The following is a 25,617-nucleotide window of genomic DNA, read 5'->3' as shown; positions in this document are numbered from 1 at the left end:
GGCCTCAGCAAGCAACTTATTTTTTGGTTACACAGAATAAGGATTCACAAAGATCAGAAGTTTGCATTGCAATTTCAGGATATTATTCACTTAATCTGATCCAGAAGCTGAATAAAGGTAGAAGAAAACATTACTCAGAGCTGTCTAGCAACTGCTTTTATTTTTATAAATGCAGAGTCAGAGGAAATATACAGAACTCAAAACCCCAAAACTATTAATACAGTAACATCAATATGAGTTACCTATTCACTTTTTACTGCAAAACCTGCCAGAGTCTGCACAGAGGGTATGAACGAACCGATCTGCCTTCCACTCGTCTGGCATTTATTTATTTACCTGAACAGGGTGCACGTGTGCTGCTGTAGCGTTATACCTTAGGTAACTCTGCTTGAGCAGACACGCACAGGTCTGAATCCAAAATACCTTCCTAATCAACAATCCATAAGTAAAGCAGAAGCTTTATTCTGAAGTGTGTGTGTGTGTGTGTGTGTGTGTGCATGCGCGTGCTCGCACGGGCGCTCTGTTAAACTATGCTCCGTTTAAACAAGTGCTAGTGTGGATACAGTTTAATGCATTGGTAGTCTCCGTAGGTTCAAGTAGAAAGCTACAGACAGATACAAATATACGGAAGAACTCCAAATCAGAGCTGTCCAAATATGAAATGCGCTCACTTCTACAAGCAGCCGTGGGGGTTACATCGCTGTACAGGTTTAAGGAAAGGCTCAGGGACCACGTAACAAGGAGCTAGTACTTGGTAAGCAGCAGGCCAGGGTAACCTTTAAGATCCCTTTCACCTTTGTTAATCTGACTATGTGAATCAAAAATTGTTTTGACACTGGTATGAAACAAAGATTAGACAAGTTTATTTCATCCTTAATTCCTCAGCTATTGTTTAAATGATTTACTTTCATTCCTAAGGATGACTAGAGGATTTCTGTGAATTTTAAAGTTCTATTTTCACCCCTTTAGCTTTACAGCTGGATAAAATGCAATATAAATCAAGCTTCAGACACGGGTCATATATTTCAAGGACCCAGCTATATGTTAATGCTATATAAATTGAGATTATAGAAAACAGATACAATGTTTAAACCCAACGAAAAGGGGGCCGGCCCGGTGGCTCTGGCGGTTAGAGCTCCGTGCTCCTAACTTCCAAAGCTTCCAGTTCGATTCCCACATGGGCCAGTGGGCTCTCAACCACAAGGTTGCCAGTTCAATTCCTCAAGTCCCACAAGGGATGGTGGGCTGTGCCCCCTGCAACTAAGATTGAACACAGCACCTTGAGCTGAGCTGCCTCCCGGATGGCTCAGTCGGTTGGAGCGTGTCCTCTCAACCACAAGGTTGCCAGTTCGATTCCTCGAGTCCCGCAAGGGATGGTGGGCAGTGCCCCCTGCAACTAGCAACGGCAACTGGACCTGGAGCTGAGCTGCACCAACTTGACTTGGAAAAAAGTCCTGGAAGTACACACTGTTCCCCAATAAAGTCCTGTTCCCCTTCCCCAATTAAAAAAAAAAAATCTTAAAAATAAAAAAGCCAAAAGAAAGGAATTTTTACATTTAAAAAGTCGAACTGGGAGTAAAATTATATATACTTTCTTTTCAAAGGAATATTATTTCCATATAATTATAAATAACAATACAGGCCCATTCTAAGTTTTTGCTCCATAAAAACTGAAGTGGGTTGAAAGGTAAAGACGTTTCCTTACATTTGATCTTAAATGGTATCAGTAGTAAGCTCCCCTGAAAACTTCATAGAAGAACGACTTTCTCCATATTTTGCAAAGTAAGCAAGCTATGCTCCGTTTAAACATATCAAGCGTTGGTTATCCAGCACCTCCGCAACAATCTCTGGTGTTTCTGTCAGGAGAACGGTGGGCTTTGTGGACCGCTGGTCTCAGTTTGTAATTTCATAAATAAATCATGAATTTTACAAAATATATATGCATATTATAACATAGGTCAAGGAGTGAAATTATTTTATGCTAAAACTATTGTTTTTAAATGTTTACATTGGACTAGAAAATAGTAAATGTTGTAACAGCAATTTTGACTTAAATTTTTCTTGAGGATGGTACATGTGTAGGCTGTCAAGTGTAAATGGCGCATGTATTAGACTTCTGACTCTACTCTTTTTGTTTATTTGGATTCATAGGTCACAGCAATGAAGTCACAAGTCAAAGCTCAGTAACTCAGTCTGTACAAACCCATCTCCTGGGCACGGAGCTAGATGGAGAAAGGTACAGTGGATCCAGAGAGACAAACAGAAAGACACAGCACAAAAGACAATAATACTGACATATGCTTTATTTATATTCAATGATATAAAATACTGAGTTCTGACCCCAGCTCTGAAAATCTGGGCAAGTTAATTCCTCTTACTCTCAATTTCCTTATCCATAAAATAGTAAAAATACTATCTACTTCAGCGAATAGTTGTGATGACTGATATTTCCTTAAATAACTGGTTAAGAGCAAAAAAAAAAAAAAAAGGATAGTATTCTACAGAATGAAAGAGGTTAATCAGTGAACTCAACAGACAAGGAATATGAACAATTCACACATGATAAAAATAGGGATAGTACTAAGACTTATTTTTTATAAATAATAAAAATCAGTAAGAAAACTCTCTCATATTTAATGTTGACTATTCAAAGTTTGTGTATCAGTTATGTTCCAGGAACTGTTCTGGTAAATGGGAATCCCAAAAACACATTGATCCTACCCTTAAGGATTCCAGGGTCTACTTAGTGGGAGAGTAAATAATAGAGATGAGCGTTATTTTTTTTTAAATAAAAGTATGTACAAAATTCTGAGCCTCACTCATAGGGAAGGATGAAAAAAAGAAGTGATTTTAAAGTGGATCTGAAGTATGAAAGAGTTTATCAGGGGAAAAGCATTTGAAGTACAGGAAAAGCCTTACAAAAGCACAGAGAAAAATTTCAGAGGAATACTCATTATTTTGCTATGCAGGGATAAGTGTGAAGAAATGGCAGATAAGCAGACAGGGGTTGAATTATGGAAACACTGACCTATCATGCTAAGGAATCTTTTATACAAATCTGCATCCTCTTACAGCCTAGTTATTGGGACCCCGAGGCTCAGAGCACCATTTCCTAGTTCACCCCACACACCACCGCTTATCACGAACGGTTCAAGATCTGGTAAACTCTCTCAGGCCACAAATTTAGACCAAGTATGAACATTTCTGACACCATCATAAACTGAATAGGATGAATCCTGTAAGAAAAGAAGACATTTCAGCATTCCCTGAAAAATCTGTGCTGACCATAATACTCACAAGGCCCCACTTTCCATCAATATCACCCTTTTCACGCTCTTTTGATTTTTCTGATTCTGCCTTCCAACAACTTCTAATAGCTTCTAACAAAACTCTACTTCTCTACACAAAGATCAATGTTTTCCTTCTTTCCTAAATACCAACTAGTGACTCTGGAAGGCAGGGCTTTCCTTAACCAAACATCAAAGAGGGATCAACACACAACAAAAGTGAAATACACCAGGGCTGACACTGTGTAAAAATAACACTTCAAACCACTTCAAAAGGTGGTGTGGGACTCTGTAAATGGCAACACATACACTAAGACCCACCACTTTGAAAACCTGGCGAGGGCAAGTCCAGAGACAGAAAATAACTGAGATCAGGCTACACATGGATAAAAGTGGGTATAATGGGTCCTGAATTACTGCCTTTATAATCGGGTATTTATTTACATGTCTACCCCTTCCTAGACTAGGAGCCCTGGAAAGGAATGTTCTCCTTTCATCTCTGTCTCCCACTGCCAAGCACATGTACCAAGGGGAGGCATATGGCTATAAAGGTTGAGGACAGATTTGGCAGAACATGGTGAGAGGAAGATGTACACTGATTTTAGGAATAGCAAAATCCAAAAGGACCAAGTTCAAGATAGTAGCATTAGATCAGATGGAAAGCAGACTTTGGTCTTTTAGCTTCTTATCTGGAAAGCATTCGCCTGAATTTCCTAACTGGAAAAAACTTTGAAAATCATCAAGTCCAAACCTTTACTTTTGCAAGGGCAGATTCAGAGTAGAGACTGATTCAGTCTGAGGTCACATTTAGTATTATAGATGGGACCAGACTCTCGACCTAGATTATAAAGTACAGAGTTTTATGAAATTGATAAAATGCGAATTAAATGGACAAGTAATCGTCATATACTTAAGAGCTTTATAAATACTTGTCCCACATATGGAAGAAATTTGTAAATACTGATTTAGGTGAAACCTACTGCACTATGCAAAAGGAGGCACCCTATACTCAGTTTGGAGGGCTTTCAAGTTGACTTTTTATTACTCACTAAGCATAACATCATTTTTTTAAAAAACCCTCATGACCGTGGAACTCACATCTAGCCTTCCCACCATACCCCTGTATCTCACCCTTCCTTTACATGGCACCTGTGGGTAGCCAGCCTCCAACGTGGCCCCAGCGATCCCTACCTCCTGGTACTTGTATAGTCACCTCCCACAGTGAATAGAGCTGACTTGAGCAGCCAACAGGACATTGCCAAAATCACAAAATATGCCTTCCAAAGTCTAGGTCACAAAAAACATTATGGAATCTGTCTTGCTCTCTTTGATTACTTGCTTTGGGCGAAGCCAGCTAACATCTAGTGATAAAGACCTGATGAGGCCGCCTACTAACAGCCATATGAGTGAGGCATCTTGAAGGCAGCTCTTCCACCCAAACCAAGCCGGCAGATAAATGCAGCCTCAGTCGACAGGATGACTACAAGCTCCTCAAAGACCCTGGGAGCCAGAAGCACCTAGCTAAGCCACTCAAACTATGAGATAATAAATGTGTGTTATTTTAAATCCCAACAAGCCACTTGGGGTAATTTGTTACCGAGCAACAAATAACTAACCTAAAGGGACTCATCTAAAATCAGAGTCAATTAGCTACAATGAAAGATTATTTTACTACTGTTTTCAGTATACAGAGAAAACTTAAGTACAAGAATTTGGTTTAGTCAAAAAGCCCAACTAAAGTCTGAAAAAAACTGATATAGCAGAAAAAGCCTGTACTTCTAAAAGTCAAAAAGACCCGGTGTTTCAATTTCCTCCACCAGTCTCTAACAGAGAAACTCGAAGTTTCTCTGAGAAACCTATTTCTCAGCCTCTCTAATTTCAATTTACTTATCTATATAATGGAGATAATGCTATTTCCTTGAGATTTCATAACAAATGAATACACAAACACCTAACATATTCCATAAATGTCAGCTATTATTAACACTTCTGTCTGACATAAAAATGAGTAAATTACATCTTTTTTCCCCCTCCAACCTGTTATTTTCCTGCGTCTCAGACAGATCCTTACTCCAATCTTTAAAATGACATACTTTCTAGCTGCACTCCAAGTTCAAAATTGCATGCTCAGTCCACAAAGTGGTTGCTTGCTCCTACAGAATGCAAGCTTCAAAAATTCCCAAGCCATAACCCATAAACTAAGGGTATTCAATGATTTTAAAAATATTTATCGCCCCCTTCCAGGTGGGTCAGAGTAGCTAACAGGTAAGGCAGCATTCCCATCTAGAACTAAAAAAGCCAGATAACATCCAGAAATCATCTGTCTGAAGGCAGCAGAGAGCAGCTGAGCCAACAAGAACTAGAGGAGCTGGTGACCCAACAACAGAAGTGGCTTTCACTCTGGGGTCACTTGCAAATTCTGACAGCAAGTAGGAGACTGAAGATAATCCACCACAGAGGGTGCTAGTGGGAGACAGAACAGTGAGCCCCACCAACAATGATCACATCCTAGTACTTGGAACCTGTGAATGTTATGTTCATGGTAAGAGGGAATTAATGTTGCCGCTTTATCAGCTGACCTTAAAAATAAACATTGTCCTGATTACCTAGGTCACCCCAATGTAATCAAAGGGTCCTTTAAAGTGGAGGAAGAGAGAGAAAGTGGAGGTCAGAGTCAGGGAGATTTGAAGCTGCTATACTGCTGACTTTGAAGATGGAGTGAAAAACCGTAAGCCAAGGAACGCAGGCAGCCCCTTGAAGACAAAAAGGGAACAGATTCTTCCCTAGAGCCTCCAGAAGGAACACAGCCTGCCAACACCTTGATTTTAGCCCAGTGAATTCACTTTGGACTTCTAACTTTCAGAACTGTAAGATAATAAATTTGTATAGTTTTAAGTCAGTAAATTTGAGATAACTTATGGCAACAAAAGGAAACTAATACTGAGACTTGAAGGGGTATCTCAAAGAATGGTCAGTCTTCCCCTTCAGGACATCTGCTGAAACCTGGGATTGTGCGGGCCAAGATGAAAAATCTAAAGGTAAAAAAGCCTCTGAAAGAAAAGCAGAGTGGTGAGTCCAGCAGTCTAGGAAACAAAGGTTAAGGTTTGAGACCCCCTAAAGGAGGGGCTGCTGAGAATACATCAGGTTCTTACCGTGTTTCCCCGAAAATAAGACCTAGCCGGACAATCAGCTCTAATGCGTCTTTTGGAGCAAAAACTAACATAAGACCCAGTCTTATTTTAAGGGTATTATATTATACAATACAATACAATACCGGGTGTAAGTAACATGATATAATATAATATAATACCAGGTCTTATATTAATTTTTGTTCCAAAAGACGCATTAGAGCTGATTATCCAGCTAGGTCTTACTTTCGGGGAAACACAGTAGTTGAAGAATCTGAAGAATCTAAAGAACCGGTGGCAGATTATAGATACGATGAAAATGAACAGGGCTATAACTCAGCCTTATTAGATCAAGGTGACCATTTACCACCAATCAGAAAATGAAAATCCTCTTTGGAGGAATCTATCATTATCCAGAATCTCTAAAATATTTTATACACAATGTATGGTATTGCAATCAAAAGTAAGCCAAATGACAGGAACACAGGACTGAAAACAGAAAGAAAAAAAGGTATGAAGAGACTAACATAATTTGAATACTGCAGTTAGTTGATAAACTTTTAAGAATATATGATTAACATGCTGGAGAAATAGAGCAAAAGATGGAAAACATAAAAAAGAAATCACCAGAATATTAGCATCTATAAAAAAAGAATTAAATGGAAACTCTAGAATTGAAATATACAACATCTGAAATTGTGAACTAATGAAGAGGTATTCAACAGCAGATGAGACACAGAGAAGACAGATCTGGAGATCCAGCAGATAAATCAACAAAAAATATGCACACTGAACGACAGAGGAAAGAGGATGTAAGAGAAACAAAAAAGTATGGACACATGAAACGTAATAAGCTCTAATAGAGGCATAACGAGAGTCTCGAAAGGAATGGAGATAAAGAAGGCAGAACTGAGGATTTCCAAAACTGATAAAAAAGACATCAGCCCCACATATTCAAAAGGATCTGAAAATCCAGAACAAGATAAACACAAAGAAAATCACTAGACACATTAATAATTTTCTATCAGTCTTTCAAAGACAAAGTAAAACATCTCACAGGCACCCAGACTGAAGACTCATTAGCTTCGTCCCACCACAAACAATGGAATCCAGAAAACCAAAGTATCTTTAAAGTGCTGAAAGAAAACTAACAACCTAAATTTATATACATGATAAAAATATTCTTCAAAAAAGGTGAAATAAAAATATTTATACAAAAACTGTTTACTAATCGCCTTCTAGGTGCCAGGGGTTGCTCTGGGCACTGGGAATACAGCGATACATAAAACAAAGCCGCTGCTCTCATAGAGCTTTCGTCTTTTTCCTTTTTAGTTGGACACAGAGTTTTCACCTTAATGTAAGAACTCTGAATATGAACAAAATGGAGTATATGTCAGGTGGTATCTCTGCTAGCTCCTCCTTGAAAAAATTAAGCTTCCATTCATCGCTCCCCAATTAGTCATATCTTATGATTCATATTTCCTAGTGTTTATTTAAGTACAGAGCTTAATATTTCGGCTAACACCCCCAAAGCATCTAATACAGCTTATATATAAACGTTTCTGATTAATCAGTAACACTTCTTAATTTGTAGTTTATAACCCTTTGCTGATTTATAGTAAACTCATATAGTGTGGTTAGTCACATCTGCTTGCAAGACTACATTATATTTTCTTAACGATTCAAACCATCAGAGCAGTGATTCTCTAACTATTTGGTCTCAGAACCCCTTTTCATCGTAAAAATTATTGAGGATGACAAAGAGTTTTGTTTATGTGAACTATAACTATCAATATTTACGTTAGATATTAAAACTGAGAATTTTAAAAATATTTAAATTCATTAAAAACAATAGTAATAAACTCCATTAATACAAAAACATTTTTATAAAAATAAAGTATACATTCTAAAACAAAAATTTAAAGAGATGAGTGTACTATTTTACATTATTTGAAAAGTCTTTGATACTTAACTAACTAGAAACAGGATTCTCATATCTGTTTCTGCATTAAATCTCTTGGATATGTTGTTTTGTTTAAAGAATAAAGAAAATATGGCCTCACAAAGATACATAGTTGGAAAAAGAAGTACTTCCATAGCCTTTTCAAATAATTAGGGATTCTTTTTGATATTACACCAAAATTCAAAAAGCAGCAGTTTCTTAAAGGCTAGTTACAAGGCAGAATCTGAAACGATATCAAAGAACTTTTCATACTCCTGTTATATTAAAATTCAATGGTTTATATCTTGTGCTTTGAATGGATAATTACCAATGCATGATTGTAAAATATCACAACTGGTCACTGGAAAATTGGTCATTTGGAAAATATTGGTTCATTATATTATGCAGATCGTCTAAATATTAATATAGCTTATTATACAATATCTCATCAGAAGTTTTTAAGTACTAGGAAGCTATACGTTTTCCAAAATTCTAATTTTCATTTAGAAACTTTATAAATTTTATTATTGGCACCAAATATTGTAAGCAGTTTTCCTTGAAATGCCAGGTGTATTTCATTCATTTGAAGAAACATTTACCATATTTATTTGCCATTTGTCGAAATAAGGTTTGTCATTCTTTCATTCATAAAAATGGTGTTCTACCCAACAAGCAGCTTGTTCAGCTCACAAATCACACCACTGTACAAATGCTTTTTTCTGTAACAACCGCTATCCTTGAGTATGCAGCAGTGCTTTATGCATACCTCCAATTTTGCCACATAAGCTATTAAGATATGTACTTAATGGAAAGGATATAAAACTAGTAATTTTTACTGCTTCATCCAGGACAATAAATAAAACTGGTGTTTTTTCATGTGTGGCAGTGAAGAATACAGTGAATAACTACCAGTATAGTTGGTGCTACTGTTTGATCTGTGCTAAGGTTCCACCCATTGCTTCTGTACCATCAGGACAAATGTCAGCACATTAAAAAAGACAAATAATGTCCTAGTATGGTAAAACAGTTTTACTTTCATGGACCATACTTTGAAAACTACTGTATTAGAGTGGCTCAATTGTTTTTAACATCACTGTTAGTTTATGTAAAGTGCCAGGGAATACCACGTAGCACATTATAAATGAAGTTTATTACTAACAGGGCCCCCCGCATAAGAGAGGCGGGCGCCTGGGCAGTGAGCTGCTGGCAGTCCCTGTGGCTGCAGCGGTCGGGCCCGGGGACGCGCACGGCTGGGGTCACAGGAGCAACCTCCACATCTCCCGGCCAGGGCTGCGGTCACTCGGCTGGCCCTTCGGCAGCCTCCCGAGTGGCCTCCCTAACCCGGCCTTCCCACCCAGGGCAGACGGCCCCAAGCTCCCGCGGCCAGGATCCCGCGCCACCAGGAGCTGCCCAGGCGGAAGCACCGCATTTCAGTTCCCTGTAAAAGGAAACACAAGCTAAAGCAGGAGGATGACCGTCCAGTAAGAAAAGGCCAACTGAAGCAGGGCTCTGTGCTGGTGCTAATGACTGGACTCCTTATGCACACATATCAGGAGATAGAGGGTCATGGGTAAATCTATGTACTAATGGCCTTTCTGCACCTGGCATGTTAGCTGTCAAGAAATGGATCAGACAACGGTAGAACCACAGTGAGAAGCTGCCAGGAGGCTTCAGGAAATTGAGGACAGGATAACTGATGAAGACGAAGATGAAGCTGACAGAAGTAATAACCATGTCCCCAGTCTTGACCTTTCTGATACCATGAAAACAGGTTTGGAGAGGGAATGTGATAAATCTTTACGAAGGAAATGATGGTGTCCATCAGCCGTGGCGCTTCCATGGAGCTTGTGCCCTGGGAACCTCTCCCTGAACTCCTTTCTGATAAGCCAAAGCCACCACCTAATGGTAAGAGCGACACAGGAGACAGCCAAGCTAAGCATGCCACTGCTGGCACAGCCTTCCCTAGGAGAACTGAGCTGTTCTTGGAACCTCAGCAAACAGGGATACCTATTTACAATAGCTGGGAGACAGGTACTTGCAAACAAATGGGACTCTAGAAACCTGTTTTTATACTAAAGGTATTAAATTTTGGAAGGCTCATGTGTTTAGTTGTGGGCATGCTTATATAGTAGAGGTACTTGAATGTAACGGGTGTAATATTAATAATATCTCTGCCTGCTATGGGGGAATGGCAGACTCTCATTTTGGGTAGCCATGTCTTGTATTCAACTTTCTGCCAAGGAAGCTTTTCTCAAGGGAAAAGCTGTTTTCTAGAGGGATTATTAATGTGAGATTACAGCCTGCAAAGGCAAGTATAGAAGCTTTATGTGTAAGGATGACAAATAATCTGTCACATTGTCTAAACCATTCATATATTTTGGTGAATACTCAGACACTTGAGTTGAAAACCACACATTAAGAAAGGATTCTCCTACTACAACCTTTCCTTGACAGTTGAGTCATAACTTCATCTGTAGCTATGAGCTCTGTTTACAGTGGTAAGTATTTATGATTGGGGACAAGGAGGGAAGAAAGCAGTAGCTTAAGCCTATTGCTAAGAAATTTAAGAGGCTCTGAAACTTGCATATTATCAATTCAGTGTAGTCATACTGATTAAATAGCCAGTAGCATTGCGGCTCACCTCTCTGCCTCTGAAAATGCAATGAAAATACAAAGAAAAGCGTTTTCCTTTGAGGCTTTTCTTGCCTTGTGCTACTGTTGCTCCTTTGTTTCCCTTGCATAATTGATAAGCCCAGGTACTCTAATGTTTATAACTTAATTAACTGTGAGTGACATTTTAAAAGATTCTGAGGTGACCCACATGCATCCATTAGGTAATCCCGAGGAAGTGCCGTCAGCTAAGCCCAGCATCGATAACTTCTGTAGTTACAAAAAGGTTGTACCTGTATCAGGTACAAGTTGAGTTTTTAATGTTAATTTAGAAAGCAATGACGGAATAATTAACTGAGAACACATGAGCAGGCGACATTGAGATTTACTGAAATAGCCAATTTATTTGCCTGGTGCTTCAACTGTTGTGTAGTAGCCTAAAGTTAGTAGAGAATAGCTTCCTGCTAGCAGGATATCTTCATTGAGGACCTAAACCAGCTGAAGGTGTCATTTGGGGAGCACCAGGATTGAAGTTTTTATTTCTCAGGAAGAACTCTTCTGTGTGGCAAGGACTCGGCAGTGCAAAGTAAAATGACAATTCTTTAGTGCTACAGAACATCCCCTGTAACTTATTAAATGAGTGTAATAGTGTAATACCGGCCTTTTCATCACACAACAAGAGACCATCCCAGTTCTTTTTGTTTTCTGGGTTTCCTCCCCCTTTGTAGGAATCAGATAGATACCTTGCGTAGGGGGGGAAAAATGGTTTATGTCAAGTAGAGGTAACTTTTTAGAAACTAACTGCCAAGCATTTTCTAGACCTAGGCTGAAATCCCTCCCCATTACAGATGGCATAGAAGTCACAAGTCTGTTAACTGGGCTGTTTCTGCTCTTGCCTTTCGTTCCTGCTTTCTCTATTTCTGTCTGGATAGTCAGGAAAAGATTTAATTGTTTAATATTTAAACAAAATATTTAATGTCTACACAGTAAAATTATTCGAACTTCAAACCAGTATTAAAACCAGTTGGAAACCAGTTAAGTTTCTTAATCTCAGATTCAGAGATGAGTAAACTGTATTCTGTTGAAATCTGCAAGTGTTTGCTTCATGCCATTTTAGAAACTCCTGCCTTTAGATCATTTTTAATGAGACCAACTCTCAAAGTTTGTAGCCTTGAAGAAATCTTCATGCTAAAAAATTTGTTCTAGTATAACAAAAAAACATGAAGTGACTGCCCAGAATTTAGAGTTAGTCCTAGTGTTCGGGTGGAAGGGGAGGTGACAGCTTTCCCAAGAACCCAGACACAATGATTGTCTCCTATAGGAATTGTTGGGCAGGCCTCTGATCAAAGGTCTGTACAATGAAAAGGAAAGACAAGCCCCCAAATACGGCTCTGATACCATTGGTAAAGAGGAGAGAATTAGGATCCTGTTGACTAAAATCCAAACAGAACTTGTTTTGTAAAGCTTCCTGACATGACAATTATTTCTAAAGGAAAATGGTATTTAATGCTCTTTTTAAACTTCTTGCATATGTTTGTACAAAAACTGTCTTCTTCATCCCTGTGCTGCGTATCCACGTGCGCCGACTCCAGTCCCCACATCTCGGCTTTGTTTTTCATTTGTAGCTAAGGCTTTGTGCTTTTGCCTTAAGGTTTCCCTAGAGGAATAATAGGTCTTTTCAGTTTGTACAGCTTTTGCAGCATGGATCAAACACTGACTGGCTTTCTATGCTAAGTATGAAGAGAAAAAATTATCTAAAGCAGGTGAGCTTTAATGAACAAATACATATTTCCTCTGAGTTTGAGCTGGTTTTTTGTTGTTAAAATGAAGAAAGGAAGTCCACGTCTCATAAATACCAATCAGTCAACTTTTAAAACAAAACGAAACTACTCATTCTAGAAAAGGTGCAAATGTAAATTTTAAAAAAATAACTAGAACCATGAGAAGAATGTTTACTGGCAAATTCATTAATTATTTTGGATCTGGACCTTGGTTTTGTTTTCAATAGTGATAAGAATGGTGCAGTACTAGGAAAGTTCTGGAAAATGCTGTCAATTTTACTCTAAAATGAGAATGTGGTGTTTCTGTATTTTATTGTTTTCAGTAAAACTTCATAACTGAAAATAAACAAACAGGTCACAATTACGTTCAAAGGCCTTAAAAAGTTTGTCCTCTTGAAATTTAAACACTTTTCTGTTGTCATCTTCTTATACTATTACTGTGGCATTGTCTAGAAATAAAATAATTTATTAGTGCCAGAGGAAAATTTTGTCCACCTCCCTTTAGTTTACAGATAAGGAAAACAAAGCGGCAAGCATTTACTAGACAAGGACAAACTTCAGCAAGTATTTACTGACTCTCTACTATGTCAGGCAGTTCGTGTGCCACGTGCTGTGGATGAAGACTCCGCTCTCACCCCTCACAGCCCTCATGTCCAGCTAGCGAGAGACATTTAGGCACTGGGATGGCTACAGTACAACCTCAAACACTGTATGAAATACTATGCAAACATAGATAAGGAAGCATTGGAAAGGTAGAGGAGAGGGACCTAGAAAAAGACATGGTAATATCTGAGCAGGGTCTGCATAGGAGTACATGAGCAGTTAGAAAGAGAATATTACAAGAAGGGCCAGCTTGAACAAAAACTGGAAAACATAAAGGTGTATTATATATGAAGGAATTATAAGTAGTGCAATGAGGGTGGTGGGAGAACTCCGAATAGCAGCAAATAAAACTGAAAACATTAGCTAACATCAAGATGGGGAAGCCATGAATGCCCTGTTAAGGAATCTGGACTAGACTTAATAATAGTTTCAAAGGAGATAACAAAGCAAGCCTGGGGAGAAGTGCCTGGGATTACAGCTATTCTTAGCATTGTCTAAACAAATGTTTTAGTACTAAGGAAATGTTACCTAATACTTCATTATCTGCTGTACTTTCTGCCAAAATGTATTAAGTGTCAGGTCAATTGTGACACTTCTTTTAAGTGGAACACAGCGAAAAGGAAAAATGCTACTGAACAATGTTTATAGCTTTTTAAAAATTACATGGGAAAACTCCCAGCACAGTATTTGGCATTTCTCGTTTAAATCCTCACAACCTATTGGCCTTAATACCAGCATTCTCATTTTTAAAAATTAAAATAAGTCGGGCTCTAAAAAGTTAACCTGCCACAGCAATGAGGATCAGTGAGATCAATCAGAATTTTTAAGCTGCCTCTGGGACACCAAACTACCACTCAGGCATCTACTATGTACCACAATACATCAAAAAATGTGACATTATTCAAGATCAAACCCATGACCACGTATCACTGGGTGAATGAGAATTTGGGAAGACAGCAAAAATTTAGGAAGAAACTTAAATTATATATGACTATAGAAATCTATGGACTCTATAAAATGTGTTGTTCTTTTGGAATTGAAGATTCAACATTGGCCCACATTTTAATTAGTTTTGGCAGTTTTGTTTTGCTTCATTTTAAATACATTCAGCTTTTTAAAACACTGAAAACAAGGCAAGGACTTCCACCACTATCTCTATGGGCCCCAAAGGAGCTGGTCATCCCAGATTAGAAGTCTGATTATAGATCATTCTCTCACCTAGTAAGTGATTTTCAAATGTCACCCTAAATAAATTTTCATCCTTCTGCTTATCCCACTATTTAAAGGGAATAATGAAGCTATTTATAAAAGTACATGGTAACATAATGTCAAGATCAAAGGATGACATGTGTGTGTATAGTTAAAGTCCAAGCAAAGTTAAGGGCCTGTGATAAGATGCCTATTAAAAGACAATACCTAATGTTAAACAGAGAACTAGGCATCGTGCATAATTAAAGATATAGGTTCATTGTCATGAAAGAAATGGAGAAAGGGGGACTGATGATTAACTTCAGGAAGAAAAGTTTTCATTCAAGCTTCCAAAACAATAATTACGTTTTTAAAAAAGTGTTTTTTTCATCCAAAGGGCCACCCTAGGAACAATGTGTATAAGTGAACATACAAGCATTTTTAATTCCATTTAAAAAAAAAATCAAGAGTTAAACATTAGAATGAGCAATATTACAAAACAGCTCACTGTTATTTATTTTTAGTTAAGCAGAGAGTGGAATGTTACACAAAGGATTCTTTAGAGACATTAGGCAAGAACAGGGCTGTGCATTAAAATAATCCAAGGAAGGGAAGATTTTCGTTCAATGACTGCCTGGTCCAATCTCCCAGGGACCATTTTTAGTTTGGGGTGGGACCAATGTGCCTGTATCTTTAAAAATCCTCAGGTAAAGTAATCTGAATAAGAAGACTGTGTCAACTGAACATATTGGTTGTGATATTATGCTCTAGTTTTGCAAGACGTTACCACTGCAGAAAAATCAGTCAAGGATATGTGGGACCTCTCTGCATTATTTCTTGCAACTGCATGTCAATCTCTAATTATTTCAAAGCAAAAAGTTTGATGAAAAAAATCCCCAGGTAATTCTGCTATGTAGCTAAAGTTAAAAAAAAAAAAAAAAATCAGTGGACTGAAGAATCTCAAATTTCTGCCAAATCTAACAGACTGCAAGCTATTGTTTAATCTGAGCCACTGAAAGGTAATTAGGAATGCTTATCATTTAAAGGGATAATAGTGCTTTGCAAAGCCAAATACAAATAATTTATGGTTAATCCAAAATAAAAAATCCAAACTACTATGCCCTCCCATTAGTATAGAAATTGACTGGATAGATAAGCATCACACAATAGTTGTCATTCATCTCTCGACTGAGCCAGGTATACATATATTAAGGTGGCACCAAGAACTCCTCCCTCCAGGTCTTCACACTTTTGAGTAATCCCCTCCTCTTGAGTATGAGCTGGATTCAGTTACTCACGACAAGTACAATATGGCAAAGTGATGGGATGTCACTTCTGAGATGAGGTTATAAAAAGACTGTTGCTTCCATCTCGGGGGCTCTTAAGACTCCTTGCTCTGAAGGAAATAAGCTACTGTGTTATAAGTCACTTTATGGAGAAGCCCTCATGGCAAAGACCTGATGTCTCTGGCCAACAACCAGCCAGTGAAAAACTGAGGCCTGCCAACAGCCACAGAAGTGATCTTGGAAGGGGATCCTCCCCCAGTCAAGCCTTGAGAACTGCAATCCTCCTTGATACCTTGGTTGTAGCCTCATATGAAGAGACCCTGAGTCAGAGGCATCCAGCTAAGCTGCACCCAGAATCATGACCCATAGAAACTGTGAACAATGTTTGTTGTTTTTAAGCCACTAAATTGTGGGGTAATACAGGGCTAGAGAACTCATTCATGTATCTACCACAGGTCAAACTCAAAAAAAGGAACATAATCTGATGACTTCTGCCTACCTTTCTTCACAGTATCAAACGTCCAAGCTTCTACAACATCGTCAGCAACCATTAACCAGCGCTTTTGCTTTAGCTGACCTCACCATTAGCCAGTCACTTTCATTCTCGCTTCATTCAATTTCTTAGCATGGCTTCCTATTCCTCTTTTCTATCCATCCAAATCCTAGCCATCTTCCAGATCTGAATACCTATTACTATCCACTTAGCATCTGGCTAAACTACTTAGTGACCTAATAACTCTTGAGTGTCTAAATTCAAAGAGATCATGAACTACTTCAGAACAAATCTTCTCCTATTCTCATCACTACCGAGTGCAGTACTGAGCACTGTTTACAGTATTCAGGACTTAATACGCCTTCCAGTGTACTAAATAAACACCTGCTTTTGTTTTTTTAAAAAAACAAACAAACAAAAAAAACAAGGAGTGGGGAAGACTGGAAGGAAAATAAAAGCTTTCCAATAGAGAATGCGAGATGTCACTAGTTTGGTTTGCACATTTGAAATAACTGAGTAAAGACCACCTTATCTGAAGGATAGCAGCAATGATGATAAATCCCTTTCAACTCCATGATTAACCTAGTAAATGTTGTCCAGGACTCTTGAAATTTTTTATTAGTTTCTTAAACAACTTGCCTTCCACCATGAATCCACCTCTATAGTAATTTGCAACTAGTTATAACACGTGGAGAAATACTGCTGCTAAATTTTAACTATATCAGTGGTTCTCAAACTTTAGGTTGCATCAGCAGACTGCTGGACCCCACCCCGAGTTTCCGATTCCTAGGACTGCTGCATGAAGCTTACAGCTTAAGGAGATCAGCTGGGAAAAGATAAAACTTCAAGAGGAGTAAACCGTACCAAAACCTTAACAGCTTCAAAACACACATTGCCATTCTCAGTCTCTCTCTCTCCCCTTCCTCTCCCTCTCCCTCTCTCATCCACCCCCCACACTCCACCCAAACAATTGTTCATCTTGATATGCACACTAAAATTCAATTTCTTGGAAACAATGAGCACTCCAATTAAGGATGTTAAACAAACAAGGCATTAATGTAAAAGCATCTATCTTGCCAGTTAGAGGAAAAACCAGGACTAGAACTGACTCCCACCCAGTGCGCAATAAGCTGGAATACACTGCCTCTCAATTTATGCTTGAAACCTCACCTTAGAAGTTCTTTAAATGTTTTAATTAAACAAATAGGTGAAATAAAAGTAAAAATTTCAAATCAACAGCCAACAGAAAATGTCCCCCACTAAGGGTTAGATACTACTGTGGTCTTTAAAACAGGTTACTTAGCATAGCCAATCTTGTAATAGCACCACACGCACCTCTCTGTACCTCCTCTGACCGTTGACATCCAACAGCCCCATGGCCCCTCCCTCAGCACACCCTTTAAACGAAGTACTCCTAAAAGTTACTTGCCCTCACTCTACCTACCCATTCTCCCTGAGAGTCAAAAATCATGACAGTGCATGAACTATGAGTATTCTAGTGGTTCAGAACTATCACTGGAGTGGCTAAAAATATACAAATGTTCAGGCTCCAACCCAGACTTAACTAATGAATAACAATCTCTGGGAATGGAGCCCAAGAACCTCTATATGCTCCTAAGGCAAAAACTATGCCTTCTATTTAACAGGGTAACTGGAACACAAGGCAGTGCTCGCTTCGGCAGCACATACACTAACTGGAACAGAAGGCACAACCAACATTTGCTGAAAGGTGTTGTGGAAACACAAAATGGCAAGTTTGAACATCCCTCAATTGCAGAATTGCCTAGTGTTTAATAAATTACCTAACTATTTAGGCAATTATATTAGAAAACTACTTTTAATGTTAGCAACACGAGCTAAGTAAATATAGTTGGTTGAGTAAGTTAAGGGCTTTAAGCACTTCTCTATCATTGGTATAGGTTAAAGCTAAAGAAAATCCCTGCTCTTTTCTTAAAAGTTCAAAAGATAAGCTAGGGTAGCCTCAGAGGATTAAAATAAAACAAGACCAATTTAAACTATAACAAGAAAGTTACAGAAAACCAAGAGTTTTCTAAAAGAAAAAGTGCTGACTTATTTGACTGAAGACTAGAACATGCAGATACCATATTTCCCCCAAAATAAGACCGGATCTTAAATTAATTTTTGCTCCAAAAGACGGATTAGGGCTTATGTTCAGGGGATGTCATCCTTAAAAATCATGCTAGGGCTTATTTTCCGGTTATGTCTTATTTTCAGGGAAACACGGTATCTACAAATAACTGTATTTATCTGTTGTTGCCCAGAACTACTCTCTGAGAAAAGTGTAATCAAATTCCCAAGGGAAGATCAACTTGGAGATCTTTTTACATTTCAATCTTTTTCTCCTGCAAATTTATTTTCAAATTCACTAATAACGTACCTGATTTCATGTTGAAACGTAGCACTGGGGAGCAGGGGATTAATTTTTTAAGATTTAACAGTGAGCTGTCTATTGTGAACTAAGTAAAACAACAGTTTTTCACTTGACAAACTTAAAACTTATTCTCACATTAAACATGAGTTTTTTTAATTGAAAAATCTAGACTGATATTTAAAGCCTCTGAATACAAAGAGGTCCTATAAACCAATAAAAGGTAAATATCCCCAAAGGGGATAATGTGAGCAAATGTAAAGGGCAATTTACAAAAGAAATCTCAATGCGCAATAAACATGTTGAAACTTCAACCTCATTTTTTTTTTTTAAACAAATTATAATTTACACCAATCAAGCACCAACTGGTGGGAGAAAACTAGGGTAACCTTTCTGAAAGCAATGTGGTAATGTTTTGCCTTGAAAATAAGCAAATCCTCTGACTCAGCAATTCAATTTATCCTAAGAAAATAAAGTAAGAAAACATTCAAAGATTTATCTATGAGTGTACTCCGAATGAGGTTTATAAAAGCCAGAAACTGGAAAAAAAGGTCAATAATAAGAGATTGATTAAATAATTTAGTTTAGATCTGCGATCACGTAAGCACCTAAAAAATATTTACTGAAAGGAGAAAGTTGTTGAGATTCCTCTGCTTTTTTCCTACTGAAAACATAAACAGAACCCACAGTATAAATCTGTTATTAAAAATATGTATAGCTTACAAAGAGAGTCTAGAAAGAACTACAGATCAAATTTTGGCATACCTCTCTAAGTGGCAGACTTATTTTGTCTCTTTTTTCCTGGCCTAATCAGTTTTTTCTTACCTGTGTAACTTTCTATGTTTAAATCTATTAACATAAATAACCAATAATGTTACCAGAGCCTAGTTTAGATAAGTATGCCATTTGGAGAAAAGGTCTGGGATAAATCCTATCCTTTGATTTACTGATATTCCTAAATATGAACTTTTAACAAGGGATAGAAATTTATATATTCAGGAATTCTATTTAGAAAGCATCCTTAACAAAGACTAGAAAAATACGTTTTCAAAAATCAGGCGTGGAAACATGGTCAAAGTAGGACACCCCAAAAAAATCCCTAGTATTTTGTAGGTCTTTTTAGTTCAGTTCATCCATGCTTATTCTCTCTTCCCCAAACTAAGAAAGAATGATGTCATATGCATTAGCTACATCTCTGTTCTAGAAGTGACATAAAGAACTTGTAAGGTTTAGCCTCAGTAATCAAAACACACCGAAGAGCTGAGGAAGTTGGTTGAGATTTAACTACATGAAAACAGGCCATAAAAGATTTAAAAAAAAAAGAACAAGTGAAGAAACAAAGAAAAAAAAAGACCGTAAGTTAAAAAGTTAAATAATAAATATTCATGAGTTTTTTTGAAGCTAATTGAAATGTCAACAAGCTGGGTAATAAGTTTGAAAATATCAGATTTTATACAGTTGCAAATAAATGGAAAGAATTCAACATTTTACTGTGAATTCTTTTAATGAAGTTTCCTCCAAAAAAGAAAATTTTCTCAATTTAGTGGCCTAAAAAGTCAACTGTCATATTTTGGGGATCAGAAAAACAACAGTAAAACTTATCTTTCTTCTACAACTCTTCAATATCCTCCTTAGACTGCACTACCTATATGAAAGTTTGATATTTCCACTGTTTACCACCAGATAGCACAGATTTTTTTTGTTTACTATTATTAAAACACTGTCTTCAAATGGGCCTAAATATATGCTTTAATTTTCAAAACAAAGTTTTGCTTGCTGGCCAATACTGTAAAAATCTGTTAATCGTGCAAACTCAATGACTAGGCAGTGACATACTGCTAATTTGCCAATAAATATCAGTCAACCAATTTTAACAAAAAAATGTAATGACTGACATACAAAACAGCAATCGTAACTTGCTGCTCATGTCTATTAGTTGCCTTCCAAGTAACTACTGTTATCTAAAGTTGCAGTGAATTGACTTTATTTTTATTCCATCGTATACCTGACCCCTCATAACTGTTTTTTCCAGATAAAAACTTTTTTATTTCCTAAAGCTCAAACATGCAAAATCTGACCCACAAGAAGGTTAAATAAAATGCGGTTTATCAACTTAAACCAAGTCTAATTTACTGACCACAAAATAGAAATAACCAGAGAAAGGAGTCCAGAAGCAAAAAGTCTCCTTTCTCACAATAGAGTCTTCTCCAGTATTAGTCAATTAACACTGCGTTTTGTTGTTTTAGCTGCACGGATGGGTATACAATCTGCAGTAACTCTTCCAACAGCTTCAAGTCATATGCTACTACTGGGAAAAGTATCAGTTAGGTCCCAAACAGCAAAGATGCAGGCAGAAGCCTCACCATCGGAAAAGAAGGCCCATCAGCACCTCTTCCGAGAAATAGTTCCCTTCCCCCACCTTTAAGTAGGCACTTAAGACTGCCAAGCAGATCCATTTCTTTATTAACGGGTGCCCACTTGGGGCAACCGTACACCAAGCTGCTCTTAGGCCTACTCTAACCCCTTCCAAAAGTGCTCAAGTGAGACTGAACGCGGGGTAACCCTCTTAGGAGCCCACTTCTTCCTGCTCTTCTCCAACCGCCCCCCCTTCGCTCCGCCCCGCCCATGTAGGCGCTCCGCCGGCCAGAGGAAGGACACCGAGCCCAGGGACAGGCAGGAATTGCCCGCAAGAGAAGTCTCAGGCGGCCGGAGGCCCCCGCCATAGCAGGACTTGGAAAGCACCGCCCCCGGCGCACCTCCCCACAGCCGGCTAACCGGCGAATGTCTGCTTTCGACACCCTCTACATCCAGCAGAGGCAGCGGAGGAGACAGGGCCGGGAGGCACCGGGCTGGGCTGCGCACCAGGCCCAGGCCTGCCCCTCGGGGCCGCCCGAATCTGCTCCCCGGTCAGGCCCGGTCAAGCCAGCACAGCGGCCACCCTCACCTGGATGACCTCGTTGACCTCCCGAATACATTCCACCATGTGCTGCAGAATCTGCTCGGCCGTGAGCACCTCGTAGCGGTAATCCTCGTCCTGCTCGTGTCCCTGCCCGCCGCCGCCGCCACCGCCGCCGCCGCCGCCGGGCCCCAGAGCGCTGCCGCCGCCGCCACCCGTCTCCACGCACAGCAGTCCGTCCCGCTCCCCGCCGACGCCCAGCCCGGGCTCCACCAGCTCCACCTCGCCCAGATCCAGGTTATCATCGTCCGGCTCGTCCTCGTCCTCGTCCTCCTCCGCGCCGCTGTCCTCCTCGCTGCACTCTTCGTCCTCGTCGAACTCGTAGTTGTAGCCCTCGTCCGAGTCCATGGTGCGACGCACGGGGGCCCGGCGGACGCTGGCCCTGAGGCGGGGAGAGGGCGGGGACGCCGAGGCCCCGGCTCTCGCTCCGGCTCCGGCTGATGTCCGGACGCAGGCCTGGCTCCGGCCCCGTGGGCCGCGGCTCCTCCCCGGGCGCGGCGGTTGGCAGTTGGCGGCTGGCGGCGGCGGGGAGGGCACGGAGGAGGGAGGGAGGGAGCGAGGGGGCCGCTCGCCGCCCGCCTCAGTCAGACGCGGCTTCGCTCCGGCCTCCAAGAGAAAACAGTCCCCAGCGCCACCTCCACCGCCGCGGCTACCGCTACTGAGCCAACAAAGGGGCGTGCGTCACCGCGTCGCGCTGCGTCGCGCGTCACTCCTCTTGGCGTCACCGCGCCCCGCCCCGCCCCGCCGCCCCTGCGTGGAGTTCGGGGAGACCCCACGGCCCGGCCTGGCCTTGGGAGCGGGGCACCGCCGGGGTCGGCCTGTTGGTTCCGACTGTGGTGTCTCTGTGGGCCGAGACCAGGGCTCCTCGTCCCCACGAGAGGGGCCTCGGGACCGCCCAGGTGGTGGTTTTTGCCGCAGGCCGTAGGGATCCAGCCCCCCCTCAATCCGGTCAGGAAGCGGCCTTCCCGCCCGCCCTAAAGTAATTCTGGGAAGACGTCCGCTGTTGAGCTAAAATTCCTGTTTCCCAGGCTACTCAAGGAAAATCCGTTTTATGCGGAACCTCCAAACTGTGTGACGGGTGAACCTCATTTTGAGTACTAGTTCGATTCTGTGTGCTGGTACAGACGTGCAGTGGTTTTTAAGTCGCCCATAGTGACGTCATTTAAAGAAGCTTTTCCTGAACTCAGCTCAAGGAGCACCAATTGAGCTCTCTAAGGGCGTTACATATATTAGTTCTCATCTTCACGGAGCCACAGTACCCATTTTATACCTTTGGAAACACCACAGAACACGCCCTATTTTAGCCACTGGATGACCTAAAATACCATAAAAATGCTTCATAATGCATATTATGCATTACATACTACAGAGTATATAAAATGCATTTTAATACAACACAATGCAGGCAATAATAGAAACATCTACAAGGACCAAATATAACAGAAAGTGCTTGTCTCTTATCTGGAAATGTGTGAACTGACCATTGCCCTATGTGTTAGGAGTTTAACAGAGAAGGTAGGGAAGCTGGTCTAGTCTCAGGGAATAACAGAAAGTGAGCACAGTAGCAGTTAAGTAGTTTAGTTTGGGGAGCTTAAAGTGTAAGGAGGGTAAATGGCAAGATACTGGGCAAGTTAGAGGCCAGGACGGTAGGACTATTTTATGCCATTCTAAGAGTGGACTTTTAAGTCTTTGTAAGTGGGACAAGAGAGCCAAAAAAATGTTCTGAAGGAAGAAGAGGCATGAGAAAGCTCCCTCTTGGGATAACTAGAAGGATTGGTCAGATTGAAAATCTTTTCAAATCTGAATCCCTAACGTATTGATAAATCTTACTCTTCAACCTACAGGTTCTCTTTGGAAATTGATTTTGAAAAGTTAAAAATTTCTTTCTAATGTAAATACACCTCTAATTTACCCATTTTGTGAGTTTTTAAATAATCCCATTTCCTAAAATAATTTCAGGGTTTGCAAATTAAAGCTTTTAACACCGATGCTGGGACATCGATGCTGGGACATCTCGGTCCTTCGATTCTGTTTCTACTTAGCAATTCTAGGTTGTTGCCACAACTGGGGCAAGCTAAGGACACTAGCAAGCCTTGTCTCCATCCCATCCCCATTGTTATATACCTACAGAAAAAATCAGTAGCACTGATCCGTACCCTAAATTCATGCCCCATCTTTTTTTCATCGTACCCCTACCTTGAATGAACCCTACCATTCATATCCTCCCCTTTCATACTGGAGCTGCTGATCACTATTGGAGAAATTTGTATAACAGCATGCATTCTATTACTAAGTCCCAATCACCAAGCACAACTGAATTCCCAACATCACCCGGTAATCCTGTTAAATTTGTCTGAATTATTCTTCCACTCTAGGCAACTTTCAAACCTTCACCAGTTTTCTCAAACCCCCAACCTTGCTTATCCAAATTCTCTCAAAGTAGATAGCTTTATATCCCAGAGAAAGCGGGAATCGTAAGGACCAATGTGACTGAAGCATGCTAAGCAAAGAGAGTGTTAAGGAATGTAGTCAGAGAAGGCAGATCAAAGCAGGAAAACAGTAGGGCCTTGTAGGCCCTCTTAAGTTTGCATCGTTGCAACGGGAAGCATTAAAGTGTTTTTAGCAGAAGAATGAAATATGTTCTCTGTTTTTTAAAAAAATAACTATGCGTGCTTTGTGGAGAACGGACTGAAAGCAGGGACCAATTATGAGGCTATTCAGCCATCCAAGTGAATGATGATAATGGCTTGGGCTAAGGTTGTGACAGTGGGCATGATAAGAAGTGGTCAGATTTGTGTATAGTTTGAAAGTAGAGCCAACAGCCAGATTTGCTGATGGTTTGACTGTGGGGTTGATAGAAGAATCAAAGTTACCAACTAGATGTGGGGCTTGTCTGACTGGGAGCATGGTGGTGCCATTTACTGAAACATGTTACATTTGAGAAGCGTTTTGGACATGGAGGTAGAGGTGTTGAATAGGCAGTCCCATGTACTAATATCCAAGACTGAAAGTCAGGAGACATTGGGGCTGGAGATAGACTGTCACCAGAGTTGATGTCAACAATGCTGAGAAGCAGCAGAGGCTGAAGGCTGAGAGCTTAATATCTAGAGAAGACCGAGCGGCCTTGGCCTCTGCTGCTCCAGTTGCTGTCCATAGTCCTGAGCAAAGTACCGAACCTCTCTGAGCTTCACTTTGGAGGATTCTAATTCCCATTCTCGGTGGATTCTTTGTGAGCATCGAGTGAAAGAATGTATTTAAAGCACTTGACACAGTGTCTGGCACATAGCTCACAAAACTAGAACTTTAAAAAAAGTGTCATATCACCTTGCATCTAGAAAACTATAGCCAATTGGATTTATAACCTTTTAATTGATTTTATTTTAATTATGCCCATATGTATACGGCCTGTGCCATCCCCATTTTCTAGGGAACAAAATTGGTCTGCTTCATTCTTAGATACTTTTCCATTGTCTCCTGACTTCTTTTTCGGTCAGTATCATGGGAAATATCATAGTGCTTCTGAATTTTGGGGTCTCCTATTCATGGATAAACCTTCATAACCAGATTTTTTTTCCAGCAACACTCATTCCATTGATATTTTGGATATTGTCTTAGAATCAGGTTAGGTTATAGTGCTATTTAAGGAAACCAGTATGACAACTTCTCTGGCCCCAAATTGGCCAAGGGATGACCCACATACAATGTTTTTCTAAATGACTTGATTGTAAAGGTATCAGCTATGGTGATTACGGGGTAGAACTACTGTAAACAAAAGGTAGTAGTCTGTAAACAACAACAGGACAGGGTCCTTGAAAAACAGAATAGGCAATATTTCCTTGGTGCCAAAAGAATCTGTGCTGGTAATTAGGTACACCCACTGTCCCCATGTCCTAATAAAGGCAAAAAGTATGAGTACACGTTTATTAAATATCTACTCATTGAGCAAAACTCCAT

The 25,617-nt window shown here is 39.9% G+C and overlaps 1 protein-coding gene and 1 pseudogene across 1 annotated transcript in view; one reads left to right on the top strand and one right to left on the bottom strand.

Moving 5' to 3' along the window:
• Window positions 1–22,317, bottom strand: part of ARIH1 (ariadne RBR E3 ubiquitin protein ligase 1) — a 103,396-nt gene extending 81,079 nt beyond the window's left edge. Inside the window, exon 1 of the mRNA XM_019735959.2 lies at window positions 21,652–22,317. Within this exon, the coding sequence (XP_019591518.1) occupies window positions 21,652–22,011 (360 nt within the window). The 5' untranslated portion in view covers window positions 22,012–22,317. The remainder of the gene's footprint in view (window positions 1–21,651) is intronic.
• Window positions 9,981–10,537, top strand: LOC109449554 (coiled-coil domain-containing protein 117; annotated as a pseudogene).
• Window positions 22,318–25,617: the final 3,300 nt, after the last annotated feature.

Source organism: Rhinolophus sinicus, linkage group LG03 (genome assembly GCF_036562045.2).
Source record: "Rhinolophus sinicus isolate RSC01 linkage group LG03, ASM3656204v1, whole genome shotgun sequence".
Classification (NCBI taxonomy): domain Eukaryota; kingdom Metazoa; phylum Chordata; class Mammalia; order Chiroptera; family Rhinolophidae; genus Rhinolophus; species Rhinolophus sinicus.
Note: the sequence above shows the minus strand (reverse complement) of the source record. Positions and strands in the feature narration are given on the sequence as shown.